This window comes from Lepus europaeus, chromosome 14 (genome assembly GCF_033115175.1).
Source record: "Lepus europaeus isolate LE1 chromosome 14, mLepTim1.pri, whole genome shotgun sequence".
Classification (NCBI taxonomy): Eukaryota; Metazoa; Chordata; class Mammalia; order Lagomorpha; family Leporidae; genus Lepus; species Lepus europaeus.
Window position 1 is genome coordinate 49,051,892 of NC_084840.1, and position 24,777 is coordinate 49,076,668.

The 24,777-nt window shown below is 53.8% G+C and overlaps 1 protein-coding gene across 1 annotated transcript in view; it reads left to right on the forward strand.

Moving 5' to 3' along the window:
• Positions 1-576: 576 nt before the first annotated feature.
• The window catches only part of GALNT2 (polypeptide N-acetylgalactosaminyltransferase 2), a 195,290-nt gene continuing 171,089 nt past the window's right edge, over positions 577-24,777 (forward strand). Inside the window, exon 1 of the mRNA XM_062210588.1 lies at positions 577-754. Coding sequence (XP_062066572.1) covers positions 629-754 — 126 coding nt within the window. The 5' untranslated portion in view covers positions 577-628. The remainder of the gene's footprint in view (positions 755-24,777) is intronic.

Below are 24,777 nucleotides of genomic sequence, written 5' to 3' on the forward strand. Positions count from 1 at the left end.
GAGGCAGGGTCGGGTCCAGGAGCGAGGGGTCTGCCCTAAAACTCAGGACTGTCTGCGGATAACAGCGCGTCCGCTCAGGGTCTGGCACCAGAGGCGCGGACGCCGGCAGCGCTGCGGTGGCCGACAGCGGCCACGGCCGGGTGCACGTGTGCGCTCCCCCCTCCCCGCCCCGTCTGGGGACAGCCACCTGTCACTCACGGGGGGCAGCGGCGCGGGCACGCAGCGGGGCGGGGCGGCGCCCGGCGCTCCGGGCGGAGGCCCTCCCGGCGGAGCCCGGCGTGCTGCAGCCATGGAGACGCGGCAGTCCCCTCCTCCGGCCCGCACCCGGGCCCCCGCCGCCGCCGCCGCCGCCGCCGATTGGTCGCCCTTTGCTCTCTGACCCCCCTCGCCGCCTTCGAGGCCGGCGCTTCCTGCTCGGGCGCCGCGCGGCGCTGCCGGCCCGGGGCGGAGCTCGGGCGCCGAGTGCGCGCCGCCGCCGCCGCCGCCGAGCAGCTGCCGCGCCGGAGGAGGAGCCGCCGCCACGCCCTTCCCCTTCCTCCGCTCCTCCCCCGGCCCCCACAGCGCCCGCGGCCGGCCCAGCCAGCACTAGCGAGCAGCGGCGGCCGCGGCCGGCGGCCGAGTTGGGAGAATGCGGCGGCGCTCGCGGATGCTGCTCTGTTTCGCCTTCCTGTGGGTGCTGGGCATCGCCTACTACATGTACTCCGGGGGCGGCTCTGCGCTGGCCGGGGGCGCAGGCGGCGGCGCCGGCAGGAAGGTGAGTGGCGCGCCCCGCTGCGCTCCGGCCCCGGTGCCCACCCGGATCCCCGCGCGCGTCTCTCCTGGCGCCAACGCGCCCCCTGCCCGGCTGCGGGCCACCCCAGGCTCCCCGCTGCTCCTGCGATCCTCTGCCGCGACCTCCGCCGGGGCCACCCGCCCCCGTCCCGGGCCTCCAGCCCGGTGCCCGGAGCCGGGGCACAGCCGGCGCCTCTGTGCGCGCGGGGCTCTGGCCAGAGGGACCCGCTCGCCCTCTCTGGGCTCAGCCGCCCGGTGGGCGTCTCCCTCCGTCTACCCCACATCATCTGAGTCCTGTCCTGCCTTCGGGAGCCCCATGCCCTCCAGTAGGAAGTTTAGGGGTGGGGGTGTTGGGAGACACAAAGGGGTGGGGAGGAGAGAAGGGAGAGGCGGCCGCCTTTCCAACGTGTCATGCATAGGAGGAGAGAGGAGTCCAAGTTTCTTTTCAGCCTAGCGATAGCAGCGGCTGCACATGCTCGCCCCCTCGCTCCTGGTCACTCCGTGTGCGTGTGCCGCGTTTCTCTGCCGTTTACGTCTAGGTGCGGGGGCGCAGCACTCCCCGCGCCAAAGCAAACCCCTGGGCTGGTGGAAGGCAGGGGCCGCTGTGCCCCTGCGCTGAGCCAGGCCGGTTGCGGCCACCCGCGGACTTTTCCCCCTAGTCGCGCTGGCTCACTCGGCCCTGACCCCTCCACGCGGGCCGGTCGTGGCCTCCTGCGCTTGCTTTTCCCGGCTGCGACCCCTCCGATTACCGCGGATCCAGTTTTTTTTTTTTTTTTCTTTTCTTTTTTTTGAGTGGGGGTGTTGTGGACAGGCTCCGAGGGCCAGGAGAGTAGGCGGTGGGGACAGCGCTAGCCGCCCTCCCCCCCCACCACCCTGGAACCCCGTCCCGAGCCGACCACGCCGGACGGCCCCCGGTGTTCAGGAGGAAATTGAGCGGCCAGAGAAGCCGAGACGGCGCCGTCTTGCCGCTGTGCGCCTCTGGCGAGAGCCGGAGCCGGGCTCGTGCACTGGCCGGTTTGCGGTGTTTCTCTGGCCGATCGGCTTGGAAAGCGGCGGTATCTTTTCCGGAGCCCTGTAACCCTCAACCCCACAAGCCCAGGAAATCCTGAGTTTAACGGAGGTGGACCGCGGGTTGGGTTGGAACAAGGGCAAATGGCCCCAACGATAGGTGGACAGACTTTAGCTCTGAAATCAGACTCCTACTGCCCACGTTGAGGTTTCACTGCCTTGTTCATTCGTTCATTCATTCACGCCTTAGGAGGAGGCTGGTGTCTCACTTGGGTGTTGGTCAGTTCATGGATTTGCTTTCCCTAGCGAGACAGAAATGAAAACAGATTTCCCATGTGCTGAAGTGGCCTCACCTGCACCGGCGCCGACCCTGTACTTGTGGCTCGCTTGTTAAACCTTGTGTGTGCACCTGAGAGCCCGGAACAGCCTGCGGTGGCGGAACGCTCGCCGCGGATGGGAAGAGTCCTGTCCTTGAAAACCATCGCGGCCTCGCGGTGGAATGATTTTGAAGAACTTTGCTTCCCGGTAAAGTGTGCCTTGGCTACTCACCGAGCCTGTTGTGCCCGTGAGACTTGGCAAAGCTTTCTGCCTTGCATGCAAAGAGAAGCAAAGAAATAAAGTATCCCTGGCGTTTCACATTCTTGGCTTTGCCACTTTCATTCATACAGGTGATGAGGAAGCACCTGTGTGGTGTCTGCTGCCTGGAGGCCAGCTTCTCTCATCCTGGTGGGCTTGGGCTGCTGGGGACTTTGAGTGGCCTGCCTTGGTGATGTCTTCAGACACCCCTGAAGTGTGATAGGTAGTTAGAAAAATGACAATCGGAGAACTCCTTTGTGGTCCGCTGAAGGGCAAGTGGAAAAGTAGGGGAAATGAACAGTTATACCTGGATTGGTGATTTGGGACTCTCGTCTCTGTCAACGAACTGGAAAACTTAATCCTGGCCCTTAGAATGGTTTAGTGATTTGTTGGTTCAGGAACAGGTGTGTAAAAGCAATAGCTTTTGAAATTGCGGAAGCCTCCTTAACTCCACACGGTGCGCCCTGACAGACAGAGTGGAGGTTGGGATGGTTTCTGGAGGCAATGGGTCGCACCCTGACAGCCCGAATGCCTCATCCTTCCTGCTGAATTGCTTCTTCGGTACTGGAAGTCTCCCCATTCCCTCATCCGTATGATAAAGGCAGAGATGGGGCTTGTTTAGCTTGTGAAGAATGGGTGTTCCAAAGGGTATTAGGGAACATCTGTGAAGGCAGAACCTGAGTACTTGCTTTGGGTTTATAGAGAGGGGCGGACTTCCATTTCTTCTCTTGTTTCACGCTGTTCAAGGCAGGGATCTCATTGCCTGTTCAGCCCATCTCTCTGCGTCCTGACGGTTTTCATGGGGTACTGGGCTGCGGGGACTGTCGGAGGGGAGCTTGACTGGGATTTCTGCTGCTTCAGCAGCCCGGCCGAGCTCGTCGTCACTGTGTGCCCTGCCTGTTAAATAACTCATCGCAGAGCTGTTATTCTCCATTTGGCAAAACCCAGACAGCCAGCTCACCTCGGATTGCAGATTCAATAAACTAAGCAGGAACGGGTGCTGAAAACCAACCCTGGACACTGCCGCACAGCTCAGGATGTGTGTGTTAAAACAATTTATGCATAAGATTGTTTAAGGTTGCATTTCATTTACATTTTGGTACCTCCCTCCCCCTTGCCTATTTTGCTCTTTCTCCCTAAATTGATGATTTGCACTTCAAGGCTGCTTTTCCTTTGAGCATCTAAATGCTTTACAATTTTAATCAAGTCTCCTTGGTCCTGATCTGTTGGCAGTGGGTGGAGCCTAAGAAGAGAGGAAGTCCTTTCCGTTGCTGTGAGATTGCCTCTGCCTGAAGTGTGGCTGTGTAGGATGGAGAGGGCAGGGTTTTCCAGGGTGTGAAGAGTGACCTCTGCTGAAAGACTGTGCTGAGCCCCTGACCCCTTGCTCGTGCTCCCCTGGCATTCTTGGTGCCAGGGGAAGTCCACGCAGACCCATTCTTTCCCAGGGTAGCAGCACCATTCCTGGAAGAGCTGGCACAGGTGCTGCAGCCCTTACTTGCTTGGGGTGAGGGGAGTGGGTGTCGGAGGATCTTGAAGCAGGAGGCGTGGGACTCTTGGAATGGTGAGGCACCTCACTTGGCTGGAGCGTGCCACTCAACAGGTGGTCAGAGAAGGTATCTGGGACCAAAGAGTAGAGGGCTTCAAATGCGCAGCCAGCTTCTTGGTTCTTAATTTGGTTGACCACAGGGAGGGACCCAGTGATGTTTTTGAGCTGGGCAGCAGGCATCCAGATGAAGGGAAATGGGAAGGATTGACATTCTGGCACTGGGTGACACCTGGCTTTCCACCTCTTTCCATTCTGTGACCAGTACTGATGTACTGAACCTGACCCTTGGTTTTGTCATCTTTACAGTGGGAACGATCATGTGGCGCTTTTTGAGAATTAAGTGCTATTGTTAGGTACTGAATAACGGTCTTAACAAAACAAAATGTAAGAAAATGGAGTGAGCGCAGAATCTTAAGTGATCTCTTGATTTCCTGAAGGTTGTCGATGTCTTTCTTTGATCCTTCTCTCATAGCCCTGAGTTTGATTTGATTGGTTTGTTTGGGGCTTGTGCTATGAGCATTGAAGGCCATTAATGACATATGTCTGGAGTCACCCAGAAGCCCTTGCCGGCTCTTTTGTACCTGGAAGTGATGTCAGAGGGGAGTTGTCACCAGTGGACAGCCCAGCAAGGGAGCAGGCTTGGGGCACAGCTTGTACCGGTGGCTATGTCAGTAGTTGGAATGTCACGGGTGGTTCTGTCCCTGATCAGGGACTCCTGTGCTCGGGAGGCAGGCTGTGGGCTGGCCACTGTCCCTCTGCAGCCCTGCTCCTGTCAGGAGGGGAGGTGGCTATAATACAGGAAGCGTGCACGGTCCGTGGTTGAGCGTGAAGCCACCACTCACTCCAGTGGCTGTCAGCAGATGTGTATGTCTGGATGCAAGTGGGGGGAGGGCTGCGGATTACACCTGCCACCAGTTATGATCAGTTTGGAGTTTAAAGAAAGTCCATTTGAAATGAGAGTTTGAAACTGAATTACGGAGAACAACAGGGGAGGAGACACCGAGTAGCCAGAGAATGTGACAAATGACACCGTAATACAAACTTTCCTCTTTAAAGAAAGTGAAATTTCCGTATTCTGAAGTCATGTTGTGGCTGCCTGAGGGTGCTCAAGCCTACTGGAAACAGATTGTGACTGATAAATAGCACAAACATAACAAGCTCTTCCCTAGATCCTCCAGCACACATGAAAAAGAAGCTGCCGTAGCCAGCGTAGGGTGGGGGTCAGCCTGCTCAGGACCCCTCACACTTTGCGGTTGGGGGGATGGAGAACACTCTGGAAACTCATAAAGGTTTTATGGAGGCCGCAGGCTCTCTGTACAATCTCTCTACCATAACTGCTGTTTGGATCAGATGAAGAGAGGATAAGAAAAAATGGTTTGAGGGAGTTGAAGGGAACACACACTTTCTCATTGCGGCTGCTCATGTTTCGCAGGTTTTCGAGACGAGGGAAGTCAGTTTGGGAGGGTGCCAATTTCAGTGTCAAAGTGGGCAAGGCTCCTGCTCCAACTTCTGACAGACGCAGAGGCAGTGAGCTTGGAGGAGGGAGGGGGGCAGTGGTGAGACCGCCTGGGGCCGGCACAGGTACCAGCAGGAGTAGACTGTGAGGTTCTGGCTGAGGTCCTGGGGATTGGGCAAGGTGCTCCTGGGGAAACCGGGAAGTCTCCTGGGAGGCCAGGAGAAGCTGGGAAGACCTGGCCAAGCCCTGCCCCCTCCCTGGCCTTTGGGTTCTTGTGCTTTTTTTTCCTGGTGAGGCCTGTTCCGGCAACTCTGCACACATGCTGCTGAGGTGGACATGCGGGTGGATATCTGGATGGAAGCGCCCCCGTGCAGCCATGCCACGTGGATTTCCTGGTGAGGGTCTTCTGTGCTGGTGGCTCAGTGTGCTGCTGGCTTGGGAACCCTGAATGCCGCTTAGCCTGCAGCTGCTCTGGTCTTTCCTTGCCGTCCCTTTCCCATGCCCAGCAACTAGTGGGTTAACTCCTGCAGCTGCACCGGCCTATTTGACCTGCTCTGTCGCCTGTGTGCTAGTAGAGTTGTATATCCCTCCCACAAATGTGCTACTCAGATGAAAGGGGTTTGGTCTCATATCCATGACCTGAAGGGCACCTTCCCCTTCAAGTCTCTGATTCTGTGTTGCCACTGGGAAACCCTGTTTCACTTCCGACACCTCAAGAGTCCTGGCCTTTTGGACTCCCTTATGGATGAGGTTTCTTAAGGAAACCCTCCTGAATGCATGCCAGCAAGGGCTGGCCCTGGCCAGAAACGGTGCCCCCGGAAGAATTATGTTGGCTGTGTTGCTGTGAGCTCACTGGCGGACTCATGCCCCCAGAGTGGAACTTGATCTTCTTCTCTTTTTGGTGTACAGATTCTTGGCTCTGTGCTTGAGCTTAAGATGAGCTCCAGGTGTGCAGGTGCTAGGCCTGTGTACTTCAGTTTACCTGTCCAGTCGAGGAAGCCTCCCCTACCTTTTTCCTTTGTAGATTGTTTGCCTGTTTCTAAGGAATTTAAAAAATAGAAATCAGGCTTAAGATACTAATCAGGTATCTCTGTGGAGACCCTGTCCACCCATCCTGTCCTGGGGTTCCTGCCCTAGGTCGGCAGCTCTGTGCTCCTGCCTGGCCTATCCCTGTGGAGACACCCCCCAACCCCCCCCATCCTGTCCTGGGGTTCCCTGCCCTAGGTGGGCAGCTCTGTGCTCCTGCCTGGCCCCTGCCTCCCGCAGCACAGAGGGAAGCAGCTAGTAGTTTATACCTAGTCCCGTCCAGTAGTGTGGGCCCGGGAAGCCTGTGTCATCTCACACAGATGGGGTTTCTTGGCATCCTGAAATGTAGACCGCAGTGATTCATCAGGGCTGGATTTGGAAAAAACCAAGAACGGTCACTTAGAGCGTCACTCATGGGCTTACATCTCAAATCCCCTGTCTGCTGCGGCAGGCTGTGAGCAGTGGCAGTGTGGAGGCCAGCACAGCACGTGGGCTACCCACTCTGGGCTCAGCCTGCCTCTGCCGGGCTGCCTCCCTGGTGAACTCTGTGCCCACCCTTGCCTCCTGGGAGCGCCCCACAGAGTGCAGGGCAGTCTCTCCTAGTGCCCTCCTGCTGGCCACCAGATCCCTGTCTCTTGGAGAGGCAGAATGGCCAGGCAGGCTGGGAGTAAAGTTCTGACATTTCCAGAGCCCACATCACGCCATGCATTTCGGCAGGGACAGCAATACTTTGGAGGGGCAGTGCTGGGTCTAATCAGGGTTTCTCAACCCTGGCACTGTGTAGCCGTTTGGGGCTGGGTGGTTCTCGTCGTGGGGTGCTGCCCTCTATATATACATTACCATCTTCCCCAGCCTCTGCCTTCTGGGTGCCAGTGGTACACCCTCCTCTGCTCCCCAGTTTTTAAGGGCAAACCCGTCTGCAGGCCTTGCCAAGTGTCCCGGCGGGCGGCGGCATCACCTGTACTGAGCAGTCACTGCCGGAGCCACTGCCGGCTTTGCTCTCAGTTCTTGTCCCTGGGCCTTGTGGGTTAGGTCCTCTCAGAACAGAGTTGCCTGTCTGGGTGCCCCTTGTGAAGAGGACCGATGTGAGTTTCAACTTCTAAATCTGATAAATGCTTTTCCAGTGTCTGCACACTGCACCTGCGTCCCAGGTATTCATGCATCTTCTCTACCTAACAGCCCTTTTGTTTCTCCCATGTGCCTGACGAAGGAACTGAGGCACAGAAAGGTTACGTGACTTTTTCAAAGCCCCAGGACTGGCAAGTGGCGGATCCAGGGTTGTCTGATGGGAGAGGTGTCCCCCTAGGCTGCTGGAGACAGTGGCAGTTGGGCCCCAGCCCTGAGCCGTGCTCCTGCCCACTGGCGGTGTGGGGTGGTGCTCGCGCTGGCTTCCGGGCTGCCCACTGCCTGCCTTGCTCTGGCAGTGCCCTTGTCCCACCTCAGAGCATCAGTGTGTCCCTGGAGGGTGTCTCAGTGTGGATGCTCGCACAGGAGTGCTTTGGCCACAGTGTGGCTCTGTTTTGCTCTTTTCTTCATTTTCACCTTTTGCTCTGTGAAATTTATGTTCTTAACCCTTAAGTGTCTGCTTGTCCTAAAGATAGCAGTTTCTGAGCCATCTTCTACTGCTTTCCCAGACTGGCAGAGAGCTGGATTGGAAGTGGAACAGCCAGGACTTGAACCAACACCCATATGGGAAGCTGGCATTGCGGGTGGCGGCTCTACCTGCTATGCCACAGCACTGGCAGCTCGTTCATTTTTTAAAATTAATTTATTTGAAAGGCAGAGTTGCACAGAGAGAGGGAGAGACAAACAGGAAGAGGGGCCGGTGCTGTGGCACAGCAGGTTAATGCCCTGGCCTGAAGTGCTGGCATCCTATATGGGCATCGGCTCTAGTCCCGGCTGCTCCTCTTCCATTCCAGCTCTCTGCTATGGCCTGGGAAAGCAGTAGAAGATGGCCCAAGTCCTTGGGCCCTTGCATCCATGTGGGAGGCCCGGAAGAAGCTCCTGGCTCCTGATCAGTGCAGCTCTGGCCATGGCGGCCATCTGGGGAGTGAACCAGTGGATGGAAGACCTCTCTCTTTCTCTACCTCTCTCTGTAATTCTGTCTTTCAAATAAAAAAACAAACAAAAGAAACAGAGAGAGATCTTCCATCCGCTGGTTCATTCCCCAAATGGCCACAAATGGCCAAAGCCAGGAGCCACAAGCTTCATCTGGGTCTCCCATGTGGGTGCAGGGGCCCAATTATGTGGTCCATGTACTACTGCTTGGGGCTAGATTGGAGGTAGAGCAGCTGGGACTTGAACTGACACCTATATGGGATGCTGGCATTGCAGGTGACAGCTTTACCTGCTATGCTACAATACCAGGCCCACCTTTCATTTATTCTTTCAGTGAGTATTTCTTGAGCACCTACTGTGTGCCTGGCATTGCTTGGCTATTTGGGAAGATGGCAGCGATCGCAGCCGACACAGCCTTTCCGTGCTCAGGCATCTTTCATTCTGGTGTGAGCTGGGTGCGGGGGGAGCTAGATGATGGTGAACACGATAAACTTCATAGTGTGGGCAAAAGTGTGTCGTGCTGTGGATACAGCAGAACAGAGTGCAGGGATTAGCAATGGGAGCAGAGAGATAGGTTGCAATATTAAGTTGGTGGTCACCTGGGCTCGCTGGAGGGGTGGGATTTGAACAGGCTTGAACCAGGATTGGAGGGAGGTAGGCCTTTGTGTCTCACTGTGCTCAGGGGCAGCCCCCCGGTCTCAGCTGTGGTCAGCTTTTATTTGCTTATTTTTTGGATGACCTCCATGCTCCCTGATCTCATTTGTTAGGTAAATGAGCCAGTTTCCCTCCATGAAGGTTGTCGCCTTAGGTTTGCTAATGGAGGCTTCTCACCCATCATGAGGACGTCATGGTCATTGGTTCTTGTACCATGGGGTCTCCTGGGTGATGTGTGCTTGCATCCTGGCTAAAATGCGAAGCCCACTCCCATGCCCTTTCCTTCTCCACAGCGTGGGCGTGCTGTTCACTTCGTAGACTGTGCCCGTGGAGCAGTCTCAGGTCTTGATTCCCGAGCGGACTTGCGTGAAGCGCCAGGTGTGACTGGGTGAGCCGTCCATCCTTAGGCACACGGTTACAGACACGGTGTGGCGTGCCTGCAGGGCGCCTTCCACGCCCACTGCTGTTTAATCAGAAATCCTCCAGGGTCCCTGAGCGCCGGCTCCAGCGAGAATTTCCACTGTGATGTGATCTCTGGGAGCTGCTTTGGGTGACTGGGGTTCACTGATTCGCATTTGCGGTAAACCAGAGGGCAGAGACCTGCCCGGTACGAGGACCCTAGAGATGGTATTCTCAGCAGTGTGGATTGTGCTGAGGCTCTGGGATCCGTGGACGTTGTGGAGAGGTGACTCCGTTGCTCACAGCCTCTGGGAGAAGTGGGGTTGTGGGAAATTGTAGCTCTTCCTGGTTCTCAAAGTGAGAGCATCCTGCTGCACTCTGTAGAAGCCACTGGCGTTTATGAGGGGGTCATTGGATATTTTATGGGGTTGGGCACCTGGATGAAGCAACTGGGACATGGCCGCAAAGGACGGGTCATTTTAGAGGCCTTCCATTCAGGGGTGGCCATGCAGGTTTCTGCATCTCTCATCTGAGGCTGGCCCCGGGAGGGAGCCTTTTTAAATTATTTTTATTTTATTTATTTTTTTGCCTGAGAGGTGCTGCTGTAGAAAGTTGACATACTTCAAATGAAGGGTCTTCCTTCCTCAACAAATCACCCTGTGGTAGCTTGAGGAGCTGTTGCAAATTAAAGGCCTGTATTTTAGAGATGCCCATAAATTAAGCACTCTGTTATTAGGATTTGGCTAAGTGTAGCCGTCTCTCATGTTGGGGGATTATATGGCCTGGATGGCCAGCTGATGGGCTGCTTTGCAGTCTCATTGTCCCCATCAAGGCTTCCCCATTAACCTAGATCCTGAGTTTTGCTCTGTGAGCTTCAAAGCTCCCACCCCCGCCCTGCCCCATCTGTCCTCTGCCACCGGCGAACGCGCCTTGCCCGCCTTGCCCTCTTGCTTTTGACCATTGCTGGTTCCCCCTTGTCTGTGCCATACCTTCTTCATCAACTGGGAGCTACCATTGTTTATAAAACACAGCATTATTTTCTGTACCACTGGGGAGGAAAAAACACTGTCCATTGAACTGTGGCATGACAGTTACTTATCAGCTAACGTTTTTATTTTCTGCTTACTGAAAAAGCTCTTTCTGACTTAATTAGACATCGATTTCCCCATATATCACTCTTGTACATGGATAGGAAGGAAATATAAGTGAAATACATCGGGTCAGGTGCTGCTGCTGCTACTTTTTCAGAGTCTAACCATTCTGAGTCACCTTTTGGCTCAGAGACGTTGATGGGTGCCCCCAGGTGCGTTGGTGATACAGCATTTCCTACGAAAAACAACAACACATCCACAGAAACACACAGAGCCATTGGCTCTGGACTCTTGAGACAGCTTGGCAGTTCTGCGGAGCCAGCCAGCTTTAGACTGTCCTGGGAATTTTGCTGAACTCCCCAACTCCCCATCTATTCCTGTCTCACAGCGATTTGGTTTCTAGGGGTCAGGAGTGCTTTACTGTTTCTGGGGTCTTCTAAGCCATTGACGCGCATCCTGCAGGTGTGGGTGCCTGAGCGTGAGCTGGTCAGAAGGCATCAGGACCTTGCCGAACCCGCAGTGTCTTCAGATGTCGTTGACCGTGGGCGGGGCTGTGGGGTGCAGGTTACAGAGACAGGAAGGGCAGCTTAGATCTGGCCAGTGATGGTCTCTTTTGTTTTTCTGATATGTCAGATCATTTCACCTTTCTGAGAATTCCCCAGGCCTCCTGTCTCTGAGAAAGGAAGCCAGTAGCTGTTGCTTGAATGTGTATGTTTGCTTCTGTTCCGCCTCTATTCCCAGAATCCGTGTACTCAGAAGCACTACTTCTGCGTGGTCTTTTTGCGCCGTGAGCAGCTGATGAGCGTGAACCCACCGGGGTCGTTTCTGAGCGTTTCCTGTGCACACGTTAGCATGTTGTGTTCTGGGGTCTGTGGACGAGCAGACACTGCTGACGGAGCTTGCAATCACTGACCAAGCCAGCAGGTTTTGGCAGACTTTTTTATGTTAAAGGTAAGTTGAACAAGATCCGGATAGCAGATGAAGTAAGGCATTACTATTAGCAGTGATGGTGGCATCAGGGTTATGTTTTTAAAAGGTTGGAAAAAAAAAAAAAAAACGCGATATGGGGTATTTTGGAGATGGTCATAAATATATCTCCAAAACACCCCATATCTCGTGAAGATACAAACTAAAGTACTTCCAGATACAATGTTATCATAGCTGGCAGAAATTACCAGTTGACTGATGGGTTCATGGCACTTCATTATGCTGTTTTATTTGTATCTACTTCTTCTTTTTTTTTTGAAAGGCAGAGTGGACAGTGAGAGAGAGAGAGAAAGATCTTCCTTTGCCGTTGGTTCACTCTCCATTGGCTGCCGCGGCCGGCACACTGCACTGATCTGAAACCAGGAGCCAGGTGCTTCTCCTGGTCTCCCATGCGGGTGCAGGGCCCAAGCACTTGGGCCATCCTCCACTGCACTCCCGGGCCACAGCAGAGAGCTGGCCTGGAAGAGGGGCAACCGGGACAGAATCCGGCGCCCCGACCGGGACTAGAACCCGGTGTGCCGGCGCCGCAGGCGGAGGATTAGCCTAGTGAGCCGCGGCGCTGGCCTGTATCTACTTCTGAAAGTTTCCTCTAAAAAACAAAGTTGATAGATGTGTGCAGTCTAACATAATGAACTCTCTAAAAACTCCTGCTTTTTTAAAAAGCAACTTAATGGCAGTGCAGAGGCTGTTTGTAGTTTAAGAATATTCAATAATGAATCATTTTCTGTTTTAAGATTTATTTACTTATTTGAAAGATTTACAGAGAGAGAGAGAGAGAGAGAGAGAGAGAGAGATCTTCCATCTACTGGTTCACTCTCCAGGTGGCTGCAATGGCCAGGACTAGGCTAGGCCAAAGCCAAGATCTTCTTCCAGGTCTTCCACATGGGTGTCAGGGGCCCATATCCTTGGGCCGTCCTCTGCTGCTTTTCCTGGGCCATTAGCAGGGAGCCAGATTAGAAGTGGAGCAGCTAGGACTTGAACCAGCGCCCATATGGGATGCCCTTACCTGCTATGCCGCAACACCAGCCACAGCAGCAGCCCAGTGGTGCGTCTCTTCCATGGGTGCTTCAGAGGTTGTGCCAGACGCAGACTTAACCACTGTATACCCAGGGAAATTTTGGTTGCCCTTTCTGCTGTAAGAATTACCCAGGCTGGCGCCGTGGCTCAACAGGCTAATCCTCTGCCTTGCAGCGCCGGCACACCGGGTTCTAGTCCTGGTCTGGGCACCAGATTCTGTCCCGGTGCCCCTCTTCCAGGCCAGCTCTCTGCTATGGCCCGGAAGTGCAGTGGAGGATGGCCCAAGTGCTTGGGTCCTGCACCCCATGGGAGACCAGGAGAAGCACCTGGCTCCTGGCTTCGGATCAGCGTGTTGTGCCGGCTGCAGTGCGCCGGCTGCGGCGGCCAATGGAGGGTGAACCAACGGCAAAGGAAGACCTTTCTCTCTGTCTCTCTGTCTCTCACTGTCCACTCTGCCTGTCAAAAAAAATAAATTAATTAATCAAAAAAAAAAAAAAAGAATTACCCAAGGTCTTCGAGAATTGCTCATTCGGCTGAGCTTTTTGGTGGTGGAGTATGAGTTGAGATCACTTACACCTCAACAAGCTGCTAGTGTCCCAGAGACCCCATCGCCCACCAGAGTTCACTGTGCATGTGTTACGGCCTGGAACACACTCCTCTGTTGTCAGATGTGTCTTTAAGTTTGTTTTTTCTTGCCAATGTTTTCACTCATCCATGGCACTTATTAAAAGCTGTGTTAGAAGCTGTGGATGATTTGGGATGCTCCCTTTTTATTGCTCCAACAAGACATGACTGCTAAAGCCTCATGTTCTACACCGCATTTGTAAGCCAGAGATGTTGGCAAATATATGAGGCTGCATATTTTCTGTAAGGTGTAATTCCTGGTAACTTCAAATTTATATCAGCCTTGTCGCTGGGATGCCTGAAATGCTTTAGAGCCATTGCTCATTTATCTTGCTTTTCAGCATGCGTAGAAGAATGTCAGGAATGAATTTTCTTTCAGCATTCACCCAGACAACTTCTGGTGGACCCCAAGGTTATTAGCTTGCTCCAGGTCACGCAGTAGCAGAGCTGGGGCTGGAATTTTGATGTCCCTCTAACTACCTACAGGATGGATTTGGAGAAAGTCTGCTCTGGTTGGCCTGCTCTCAGAGCTGTAGCCCCTGGGACGTCGGAAGCTACAAATAGCAGGTTTCCCTCCTGTTGCTGTTGCTGCAGAGCTGCAGCTCCAGGCCTGGAAGGTACTGATTACCTGGGCTGGTAGCCGTCTACGTGATCCTTACTGAAAACTGCTGACGTGCACGAGCAAGGAGCCGGAGCTGGGAGCGGAGTTTGGTTGGGTTCTTGGGTGGTCTGAGCTCCAGGCCCGAGGCCTAGCATCATGAGACGGTCATAGCTGTGGCCATCACGGCCTCGTAAACGAGCTTATGTAGACAGGTGTGGGCTCACAGAGGGCATCCATGTGCAGAGGGCTCTCCATTGGCACTTTGGTAACTTAGGAGACCACACAGAAATAATGTGGGTCCCCAAGCATTTGCCTAGGAAGCTGTGAGTTGGATGTTTTTATTTTTTGAAAGAAAAGAAATACAGATTAAGCCCCTCTACCCCCTTACCCCATCCCCATCCTTGGGGATAAATCTGCCTCGATATGTGTCATTATTCCAGTAGATTTGTACCCAGGACATGGGTTTTATTTTAAAGAATTTCTTTCCTAATTGGCAGTGGCAGCATGTGTGTTGTCATTTGCCTGTAATAAGTCTGTTTTTTTTGCCCCAGCCTTGGAAAGTGCTGGGCATCATTACCAAATGTGCCATAGTTGTTCGGAAGCAAATGTCTCCTCAGCGCTGTACCTCGCTATTCTGGGCTGCTGTGGAGAGGAGGCGGCCTCCGTGTAGGGCTGCTGTGTGTGTGGGATCTGTGCTGTCTGCAGAAACGTGCGCTGCGAGGACCTAAGGAACAGATCGGACACCCGGCCCTGTGCCTGATGCGGGGCGATTTCCAGGCAGTGGTTCCAGCCCCCCTGGGAGGAACTGATGCCAGTGGGAAGGTTCTAGTGGCTGAGGGTTGCCAGGGCAACTCCAGAAACCTGCACGGGCATGGGGGTTTGGAAGCAGTGTTGCCTGTTTCTAGCCCTAGCCTTGTGCACAGAAGCTCCTGGTGATCCAGCTGGCTATAGGGCAGCACAGGGGCCCCAGGCCCTGGCCCCAGAGCCTAAGTGTGGATTCTGACTTCTCTGGGTAGGTCTGTGACTGTAGACGAGTCACGTAACCCTTCCGTGCATGTCTCAGTTTCTTCACTTACCTGTGTCTAGCGTGCGCCCAGCGCTCAGAGTGGAGCCTGTGCTGTGGGAGGTGCCGACATGGCCAGGGTGCATCTCACGCACGGCGGGCCATCACAAGCCTGGAGGCACTGCCCCTAACCAGAGCCGCCGCCTCTGCTGTGCCGTGCGTCAAGTCAGCACCTGCAGCATCCATACCCGGTACCCGGGACTTCCAGTCCCACACAGCTGGGTTGACTTGGAAGGAGTGTGAGGGTGAGAGGCCCCTGGAGGCCTTTGTTCCTTCTCAGATAATGCATTGAGCCCAGAGGGGCTGAGGGAGCTGCTCAGAGCCCCCCAGCCAGCTGGTGTGAGCGCCAGCAGACTCTTAGTCCAGGGCAGGGGCGAAGCCGAGGCAAGGAGCTGCAGGCCAGAGCCCTTCCCCCTCCAGTTTTGGCTGCCAAAAGGTTATTTCCCAGTTTCGTCCCTTAAGCTCTCGTAACTTGCCTATGAAAACTTACACCGAGATGTGGTTTTTAACTGTGCGGCTGTATAATTAATTTTTAAAACTCTAATTGGCAACTGGTTTTTTCAATATCTTGAGCTGTTATTATCTGAATATACCATGTTATTTGAAAACTTTTCCACAAGGTTTTAATTAGTAAATGTTCTTTAGTTTCATTAGTTCCATTCCTGGCATGCTTTTGAAACTGTAGGTGAGTGACAAGTGGTAGACAAATTAATAATTGTGGCAGTGCAGCAGGGCTTCTGTTAGGGCCGAGGACTCATTCTGTCAATTAGCAGGAGAGTCCGTGTGGTTTCTCTGATGCCTCTGATTAAGACAGCTTACGGCTACATTGCAGGTTAACAGGTGCACTTTGGGGTGATTTCTGGGAGGAGCGTTCTCATGCAAACACCTGGACTTTTGCTGCTGCCTGCTGCTGTGAGGATGCTTGGTCCAGGAGTTAAGAGCCTGGCTGGCCCCGTAGACCTGGACTCGAATCCCGCTGTTGCTACCGAGTAGGTGTGAGGCATTGGCCTGTTTTTCCTGCTGGAGATGATGCCAGTGAGTTCAGCGAGGGCTTGCTCCTTCCCCAGAGAGCCTTCTGGGCTGGTGCTGGCCAGGTGACTCTGATCTAGGACAAAAACACAGGTCTATGGTGATGCCAGGTGTGAACTGTTGGGCCAGGATGTCAGTCTGGTGCAGAGGCGTCCATGAGGGAGGATGCCCACTCCTTTGATCCTTCTCACTCCTGTGCAGCTTCTGGAGTCGCCTTGGATCTAGGAGGGTCCCCATTGCCTTGTTTTGAAGTGGACCAGTGGCCACTGAGGAAAGCCAGAAGTGTCGTGTTTGGCTTGCATTGCTAAGGTGCTCTAACTGGCCAGAGTGCAGTGCAAGTTCCCAGGGGCACTGGGGAACTAAGCAGGCCTGCCTAATAGATTCGTGGACATGATCGAGTGAGCTCATGGGGTGGTAATTTCATGGGTGTCTGGTTTCAAGTCCTGCTTTGCCTTTCCAGGTGCACAGGCATTAGGGATTCAGGCTGCTCATCTCCCTAGGCCTCTGGAGCTGGCTCACCGCGAGGGGTCCCCCAGGGTGGCATTGCCTTGCTCCCCAGTAGGCTCTCTCCCACCACACTCCACTACCCCCCCACCCCCCCAGTCCTGAGCTGGATGGCCCAGGCACATTTGTAGTTTCTGTTTTATTTGTTTATGCCAGGAAGGGGGTATAGTAGCTGTCAGAAAAGGGAGCCTTGAAACTTAGGCTTTGCCACAGCTGATGGTCTGGAAGGTGCGCATTGATGAGCTGCTTGGGTTGGTGGGGTGATGGGGCAGGGGGCGGGGATGAGGGAGCAGGGGGTGGGGATGAGGGGGCAGGGGGCGGGGATGAGGGGGTAGGGGGCGGGGATGAGGGGGCAGGGGGCGGGATGAGGGAGCAGGGGGCGGGGATGAGGGGGCAGGGGGCGGGGATGAGGGGGTAGGGGCCAGGCTGGTAGAACAGGGAGCAGGACTGAAAGATAACCATTAAAAGTTGCCTGCAGCCCTCTGGTGCTTGCATTGAGTTCAGAGAGTTCAGGATTTAGAATCTGCATTTTCAGGCTTTGGCCTTTCCTTCAGGTAGCCATGTCTTCTGCTCGATGGTGCCCGGAGAGTATAGACAGAGGGGGGCGGCATTCCGCAGGTTGTCTCTTCAGGGACTCAGGGCGGGGGGGGGGGGGGGGGGGGGACCACCACTCCTCATGTGGCGTATTTGGGTACTGCACTTGTGTGGACGTGTTGCACATTCCTGTGGGCCTCTCTTGGCCCTTCCCCTGGGAGGGGCCTGGAGGCGGCCCTGCTGTTTCCCGCCTCTGAGCTGCATGTGAGCTGAAGGGGCTGGTGTTGGCCACAGAGGAGAGGGACTAGGCCTGTGGATAGACCTGAGCCTTCTTCACTAGCGCTCAGATAGTGGGGTGCATGCCTGTCAGGTGGGGGCTGTACCTCAGGAACTCTCCCCCTCACTATGTGCTGCTGTGGGCACCCAGGACTGTCCCAACCTGCCCAGTGCCTCTGTGTGTTTTTGTTGTTGTTAAATGTGTATTTTCATTTACTTGAAAGGCAGAGCAAGAGAGAGAGGGAGAGAAGATTTTCCACCTACTGGTTCACTCCCCAAATGGCCGCAACAGCCGGCACTGGGCCAGGCTGAAGCCAGGAGCCAGGAGCTCCATCCAGTTCTCCTGCACGGGTGGCAGGGGCTCAGGAATTTGAGCCTCATCTTCTGCCTCCCAGGACTCATTAGTAGAAAGGCAGATTGAAAGCAGAAAAGCGGGTCTGGAATTGGCACTCTGATACGGGATGTGGGCATCCCGAGCAGTGCTTAACCTGTGCTACAAACGTCTGCTCCTCCATGTCCTCCTTTATTTGCTCACCTGTATCCCAGCAGTGGGAGCATTGGGAGGGCTGGCACAGCTTGCCCCCTGCCTACCTGCCTTCCTCCCTCAGAAAGGCGTTAGCAGATGGTCTGCATGTTCACGGGAGTCGGAGGGGAGCCAGGCACATGTGGGCCTGGGGTGTACAGTCTGGGAGTGGTTATGGGGAGTTCAGTGACCAAGCCAATGTCAGATCACGCTACGTGGGGCTTCACGAGGGATCAGGTCATCATCAGGAAACGTCCCATGGGGAGAAGTGGTGACTAGAAGGATCCAGCCATGAACATGTGGTAGGTGACTTTCCAGGCATGCAGAAAATCCTGTGCAAAATTCCCAGGGCCAAAATTAACTTAACATTCTTGGGTAACCAAAGAAGGAAGACTGCTAGGAAGAACAATCAGAGAGACGGTTGGCATGGTGAACCTTTAGGACATTGCTTGGTCTGTCATTATACTCTCTGGATCAGGCTCAGCACCCAGGCATTGGTGGGTAAGGTTCTGGGCGCGACTGGTGGGCCCATGGTGAGAACAGCTGAGCGAGCTGTGTGATGGAGGACCTGTTGTCCAGGGACTGTGCCTCTGCTCTCCATCCTCCCTCTGGGCCGTCTGCTGGAGGACCTCCCTGTAGGTCTACCCTTCTTATGCTGGGATCTGCATGCTGAGTGTCTGATTGGTAACAGCCCCGGAAGTAGCAGTGGTCCTTGCTGCTGGTCCAGGCGGGGAGTCTGCAGCATGTCTGGGTGAGAATCTGGCTTTGTCCCCAGGTGCAGTGTGGACATGGAATTGGGAGACAAGCACATCCGCCTTTTCATGCAGAAATGTTGTTTTGCCACTGCAGCCGCCAGGCCCCAGCTGTGTTTATAAGCTAAGCTGCTCACTCCTCAGTCCTTAGTGGATGGAGCTGCTGCTTTTGCTTTTTGAGGAGTGGAGCAAGATTGTGCAGGAATGAAGTATAGGAGGGAGATAATGAGAAATAGAATTGTGAATTGTTAAGCAGTCTAGTCCCTTCCAGCTCTCTTTGGAAAAGAAGCTTCCATTATTAACCCTTCTTAGACCAGTTCATTATTGTAGAAGGTAACCGTTAGCCAGTCACCTCGGCTGGAGAATCCCCAGGGTAGTCCACCTGCTTGGTCTACACAGCTAGATGTCGGGTTAGACAGCTGAAGGCCTTTTATTCAGTCTAGTCTGGATCTTTGGGAGCTCCCTCTGACTGGCTGTGTGTGTGTGTGTGTGTGTTTCAATTAGTTTGCTCTGCAGAGGCAGAGAGAACTTCCTTGTCTACAGGTTTACTCCTGAAAGGCTTGTGATGGTAGTCAGGAACTCAATCCAGGTCTCCCGTGTGGATCACAAGGATACAGACACCCAGGCTGTCTGCCGCCTCCCATGGTGTGGAAGGGGCCAAGTGCCCCTGGGTGGAGTTGCAGGGCCCTGGCGTCAGCCCGAGTCAGCCCTGGTCGTTGCGGCTTTTTGTGGAGTAAACCAGTTGATAGAAGCTCTCTCTCTCTCTCTCTCTCTCTGTCCCTCTGCCTTTCAAATCGATCTTAAGAAACAAAACAAAAGCAACAAAACCACAATCCTAGCCCTGCACCTGCTGCTTATTTGACCAGGGAGGTGGAGTGGAGAGGGGCAGGGTGAGTGGAGGGAGACAGGGGACAGAAGGGGAGCAGGTGAGAGGGAGGCCTTGTGGGGGGTTCCTGCACCAGGACTAACTGGCTTGGTGGAGACTGGCGCCTTCTTTAGTTGATATTGTGTGTGTGTGTTGGGGAGTGTTTCTTACTGGCTGGGAAGGAGAGCAGCAGTGTAATGAGCAGGTTTCTTTGAGTCCAGGGGATTTATGTACCTTTTCACTCTGTTCCTCCCCCTCAGTTTCACCTCCGCCCAGGACGTAATTTTGGCAGAGGTGAGGCTTGCGTTGGCAGGCAGCCTCTCCTGGGCCGGCTCTCAGAGCAGCTAATAACTTGTTATTCATAAAATGTGTCTGGGCCGCAGCACCTTCCACCCAGTGGCGCCTCTGCCCCGTGGCTGTACCTCTGCAGGCCGCTACGAGTGCCCTGTACGGAGATGGCACAGGCGGTGTTGAGCTTCCGAGGCCTTCGTCACCTGGTTCAAGCATCAGCCTTGTCACGTACCGGTGTGTCCTTGGACGGGCACCTCACTGCCTCAGTCGCCTCCTCTAAGAGAGGGAGCTGTTCAAGGCTTCACTGCGGTGTTGGCCTGGTGGGCACCTAACCTGCCCCTCTGCCCTGGGCAGTGTGGGGGCGGGGGTGCCCTTGGCTGTGGAGATGAAGGGCCGGCCTGGGAACTGCTGCCTGCCTGTCTTCCAGACAGCAGGCACCGGGCCAGCATCTGCACAACCCCCCGCCCCCCCAGAGGGAAGGCTTGGCCTGCTGGGGCACGCTCAGTTTCCGTATGTAAGAGCTGCCTCATCTGATGACCAGTACTAATTATCGAGTCTCACAGATGAAATATATGCAGGGTGAAGGAATTTGCCTGTTGATTGCACTCGAATTAACTGCATTAAAATTCAATTTCAAGGACTGCAGAGGCCTCAGACTCCTTCCTGCCTTCGTCTTCCATCCCCTGCGTCCCAGCTTTCCCTGCAGCTTTCTCCTCTCCGCTGCCTCCCGCCAGCCCACCCTGTGGGCCAGTGGTTCACAGTCTGTCAGGACTGGGCCAGATTCTGCAACCGCAGATGCCATGGGCTCATCCCAGACCCGGCTCCTTCGGCACATGCGACCTCGGGCCCCAAGCTCGTGGTGTGTGGGAGGCACCCCAGGGGCAGGGATTCTCACAGTCAGGTTCAGGCGGTAAGGAGGGCAGTGGTGAGTGCTTCCGTCTTCTGACGTCACTGGTGAAGATCACGGAGCCCTCCAGTGTCACTGACCTTGAGTCTGGCTTCGGTGCTGGCTTTCGTAGCCGGAGTTAAGTGTTGATGGGCGTGTAATGAAATGCCCATTTGGTTATTGAGCGATGTTGTTAGCCATGAGTAGTTGTTCTGGAAACTTCCAGAAGCCTGCCGTGTACAGTAAAAACAATGAACAACGGGTACTAAAATTACCAAATGACGGTTTAGGATGTCAAATCAGGCAGCGTTTCTTACCAGCTCTGGGCTAAGTGAGTGTGGGGTAGGTTCAGGCGTTCAGTGGTGCGGCAACCCTAGATTCTGGTTCTCCATATTATTTGTTTTGTTGACCAGATTAATTTTATTTAATTTTTTTTTCTTTGTGGTAAAAACATGTAATGCAAAAGCTGTGCTAACCATTTTTCAGTTGTACAGTGATATGTGTGTTCACATTGTTGGGAAACTTCCAGAGTCCTGTGAGCTGTTCAGTCTTGTGTCGCAATGATTCTGTACCCAGTCCACCGTGGCTGCCCTGGCTGTGGTGACCGCCACCGTACCCTCTGTCTGAATGTGACGACCGTAGGCACATCACGTCACCGGGGTCACGCGGTGCTTGTCCTGTTGTGACTCGCTTATTTCATTCAGCGTAATGTCTTCACGGCTTATCCTGTGTCATAGTGTGTGACAGGATTTCTGTGTTTTTTTTTTTTTTTAATCCATTTTTATTGAGGTGGACTTCACATAACATGAAACCAACCATTTTAAATGTACAGTTGAGTGGGGTTTAGAACAGCTGTGTCTGGTCTCGGAGCATGTCTGTCACTCCACACAGAAACCCAGCGCTTGCTAAGCAGTCACTCCCCATGTCCCTGGTAGCCTCCAGCCTACTTCCCATCCCTGAGGATTTATGTAAGATACTTGATGTAAATGGAGTCTTACAGTGCGTGTCCTTTTGTGTCTGGCCTCTACTGCTTGCCATAGTTTTTTTGAGGTTCATCATGCTGTCTGTAGCATGTATCAATACTTCATTCCTTTTTGTTTTTCCAATTTCTTTTGACTATGGTACAATGTAAGATCACTCACTTCACACAATTTGTGGAAAAGTAGACTTAAAAGATAAGTTGATTTTTTAAAAAGATTTTTTATTTATTTATTTGCGAGGTAGAGTTTGCAGACAGTGAGAGGGAGAGACAGAAAGATCTTCCATCTGCTGGTTCACTCCCCAAATGGCTGCAACAGCCGGAGCTGGGTCGATCTGAAGTCAGGAGCCAGGAGCTTCTTCCAGGTCTCCCATGTGGGTGCAGGGGCCCAAGGACTCGGGCCATCTTCTGCTGCTTTCCCAGGCCATAGCAGAGAGCTGGGTTGGAGGAGGAGCAGCCGGGACTAGAACCGGTGCCCATATGGGATGCCTGTGCCACAGGCAGAGGATTAACCTAGTGCACCACAGCACTGGCCCCAAGATAAGTTGATTTTAGTGCAGAGTTTTTTTTTTTTTTTTTTTTTTTTAAGCTCATGCATAGTTGTTTCATAATTTGCATTTTCCTCAAACTTTTTGAAGACCTTTCATGCATATAACAAAGTTGATCATTTCACTCAGTACACTGGTACTCAGTCCGTTCATCTTGTTATGAGACCACCACCCCCCTCACACGCCGGGACTTTCTTCATCCTCGAAGAGTGAAGCCCTGCGTCCACCCGACAGTAGCTTCCCATTCTCCTTATGCACCCAGCCCTGGCAGCCATCACTCTGCCTCCTAGCCCCATGAGTTTGAGGGCTCTAGGTGCCTCCTGTGAGTGGCATCATACAGATCCATCCCTGGGTTCTCAGTCTGCATGATCTCATGGCTCACGCGTGCCGTGGGGTGTGTGAGAATTTCCTTCTTTAAAGCTGAATGATCTTCCATTGTCTGGCTGTGTACCGCGTTTTGTTCACCCCATTCATCTGCCGACGGCTGGCTGGCGTGCGCTTCCATCCTTTGGCTGTTGTGAATGACACTGCTGTGAGCCTGGGTCTACAAGCACCTCGAGTCCCTGCTTTGAATGCTGTGGGGTGTATTCCCAGAGGACTTTCTGGGTCCTGTGGTAGTTTTCCATGGCAGCCATACCATGTTACACGCCCACCAGCCATGCACAGGGGTTCCAGTTGCTCTGCATCTTGTCAACACTACTTTTCTGGTTTTGATAGTAGCCATCCTAATAGTCCAGTGATAGCTCATCATGGCTTTGATAAGCACTTCTCTGGATTTTTTTTCCCTCTTTTGGAGGGATGGAGGTGAGTGTCTGTTCCTGAGGTAGAGTGGCTAATATAATTCTCAGGGGGGAAATTGCTGTAGGACCACCTTTTCTGCATCATGCCCAAGCTGATTGGAAGTGCCAGCAACTTTTGTATGATTGGAGGACCCTGCTATCTGTTGTCACATTACACGTGAGTCACGTACCTTCCTGGGGAGTTGACAGGGCTGTCTCCCCTGCGACCTGGGGTTGGTGGGAGGCATGAAATGTCCCCTGCAGCAGTGCCAGCCGCCCCCTCTCCACAGGCCAGGTGACCTGAAGGCAAAGGAGCTGCTGGCAGAGCTGCGTTCCTGGAGTTGTTCAGTCCCAGGAGCAGGTCAGTTGTGCACGAACAGAGAAAGAGAGGAGAGGGCAGGTGCAGGGCTGCTTCCTGAAGTTCCTAGGCTTGGCTGCTTGCTCTCCGGTGGACACACTGGCCAGAAATTAAGAATGTGCGAAGTAGGTTTATCTACGCAGGAGATGCAGCTCTCTGTTCTCTGTGCACAGTTATGTGTGTGTAACATAACTGGAGAAATACTTGAGGCATGCGTGATTCTTTTCTAAAGCAGACCCGATATATGTTCCAGTGTATACAGCCTGTGTAATCAAACGTGTCGTTAAAATAAGAGAGGCCGTCAGGGGCTGTTGCTGACTGAGCTTTGAGGGAGAGAATCACACGGGTCTGAGGTCTCACTCTTAGTTTTATAGGCTTGGAAACTCGATATTATTAGTTCACCCAGAAGTTATCAATCAAGGATTGAGGTTTACGTGAGTCAGAACTGTAGGATGCTGGTGGCAAAGAGTGACAGGTCATTAATTGGTGATGAGAGGGCCTTTCAGAAAAGGCCGTTGCTCCTGGGGTGTGTGTGCTCAGCCAGCCGGGACACGGTTGGGTGTGTGGCTCTGTTTTCTGTAGGCTGCTTCCTTTCCATCAGTCTGTGCGGGCTTGATGCATCGGCCTTCCCCGTTCTAGGGATCATTCTGTATTAGAATCAATACTGTCTCCCTAGAGTAGTGATGGGGACTCGTTTTTCAAAACTCCCAATGTGCAGCTTATTAAATTATTGTCTCAGCTGCAAACCCATCTGTGGTATGGGAGCCAGCATTGCAGGCCACACTGTCTGCTTGGCCAGCTGCTCTCCCTTGCAGGCTCCGCCAGTAGGGGGCGGTAGAGGCACCGGCGCCATGGGAGATAAGAAGGGCTTGGTCCTTCCTCTTGGCTTCCTGGCTCCCCAGCACTGGCAGAGCAGCCCTATGGAGATGCCAGCGGCAGCCAAGCAGCGTCCCTTCTCAAAGGCCCCCACCTCCGGGGTCCCACCGTGGTGTCCATCCTGCAGGCCTCTGAGAGTCAGTGAGTCCAACCTCTTCCCCTGGCTCCCCCGGTCCTGGAGTGGTGGCTGCTTCCCGTACTTGCCACCTCCCTGATATCTTAGTATTCCCGTTACCTAGTTATTTCTGTTGCTTAGTCACCAACTTTATGCTCCAATAACAATTTATATTAAAAAGGCATGTGTGGTTTCTGAATTCTAACTGGGTCCTGACTGATCATCTGCCATTCTTCTCAGTGTTCTTCAGGAGTCAGCCAACAAGACCAGTTTTTAAAAAAAATTATTTTATTTATTTGAAAGGCAGAGTTAGAGAGAGAGAGAGAGAGAGAGATGGAGACGGAGATGTTCCATCCACTGGTTTATTCCCTGAATGGCCACAGCAGCTGGAACTGGACCAGGCCAAAGCCAGGAGCCTGGAACTCCATTCAGGTCTCCCATGTGGGCCCAGGTACTTGGGCCATCCTCTGCTGCTTTCCCAGGCGCATTAGCAGGGAGCTGGATGGGCAGTGGAGCAGGAGGGACTGGAACCAGTGCTCATATAGGATGCCAGCTTAACCTGCTGCGCTACAACCCCAGCCCTGA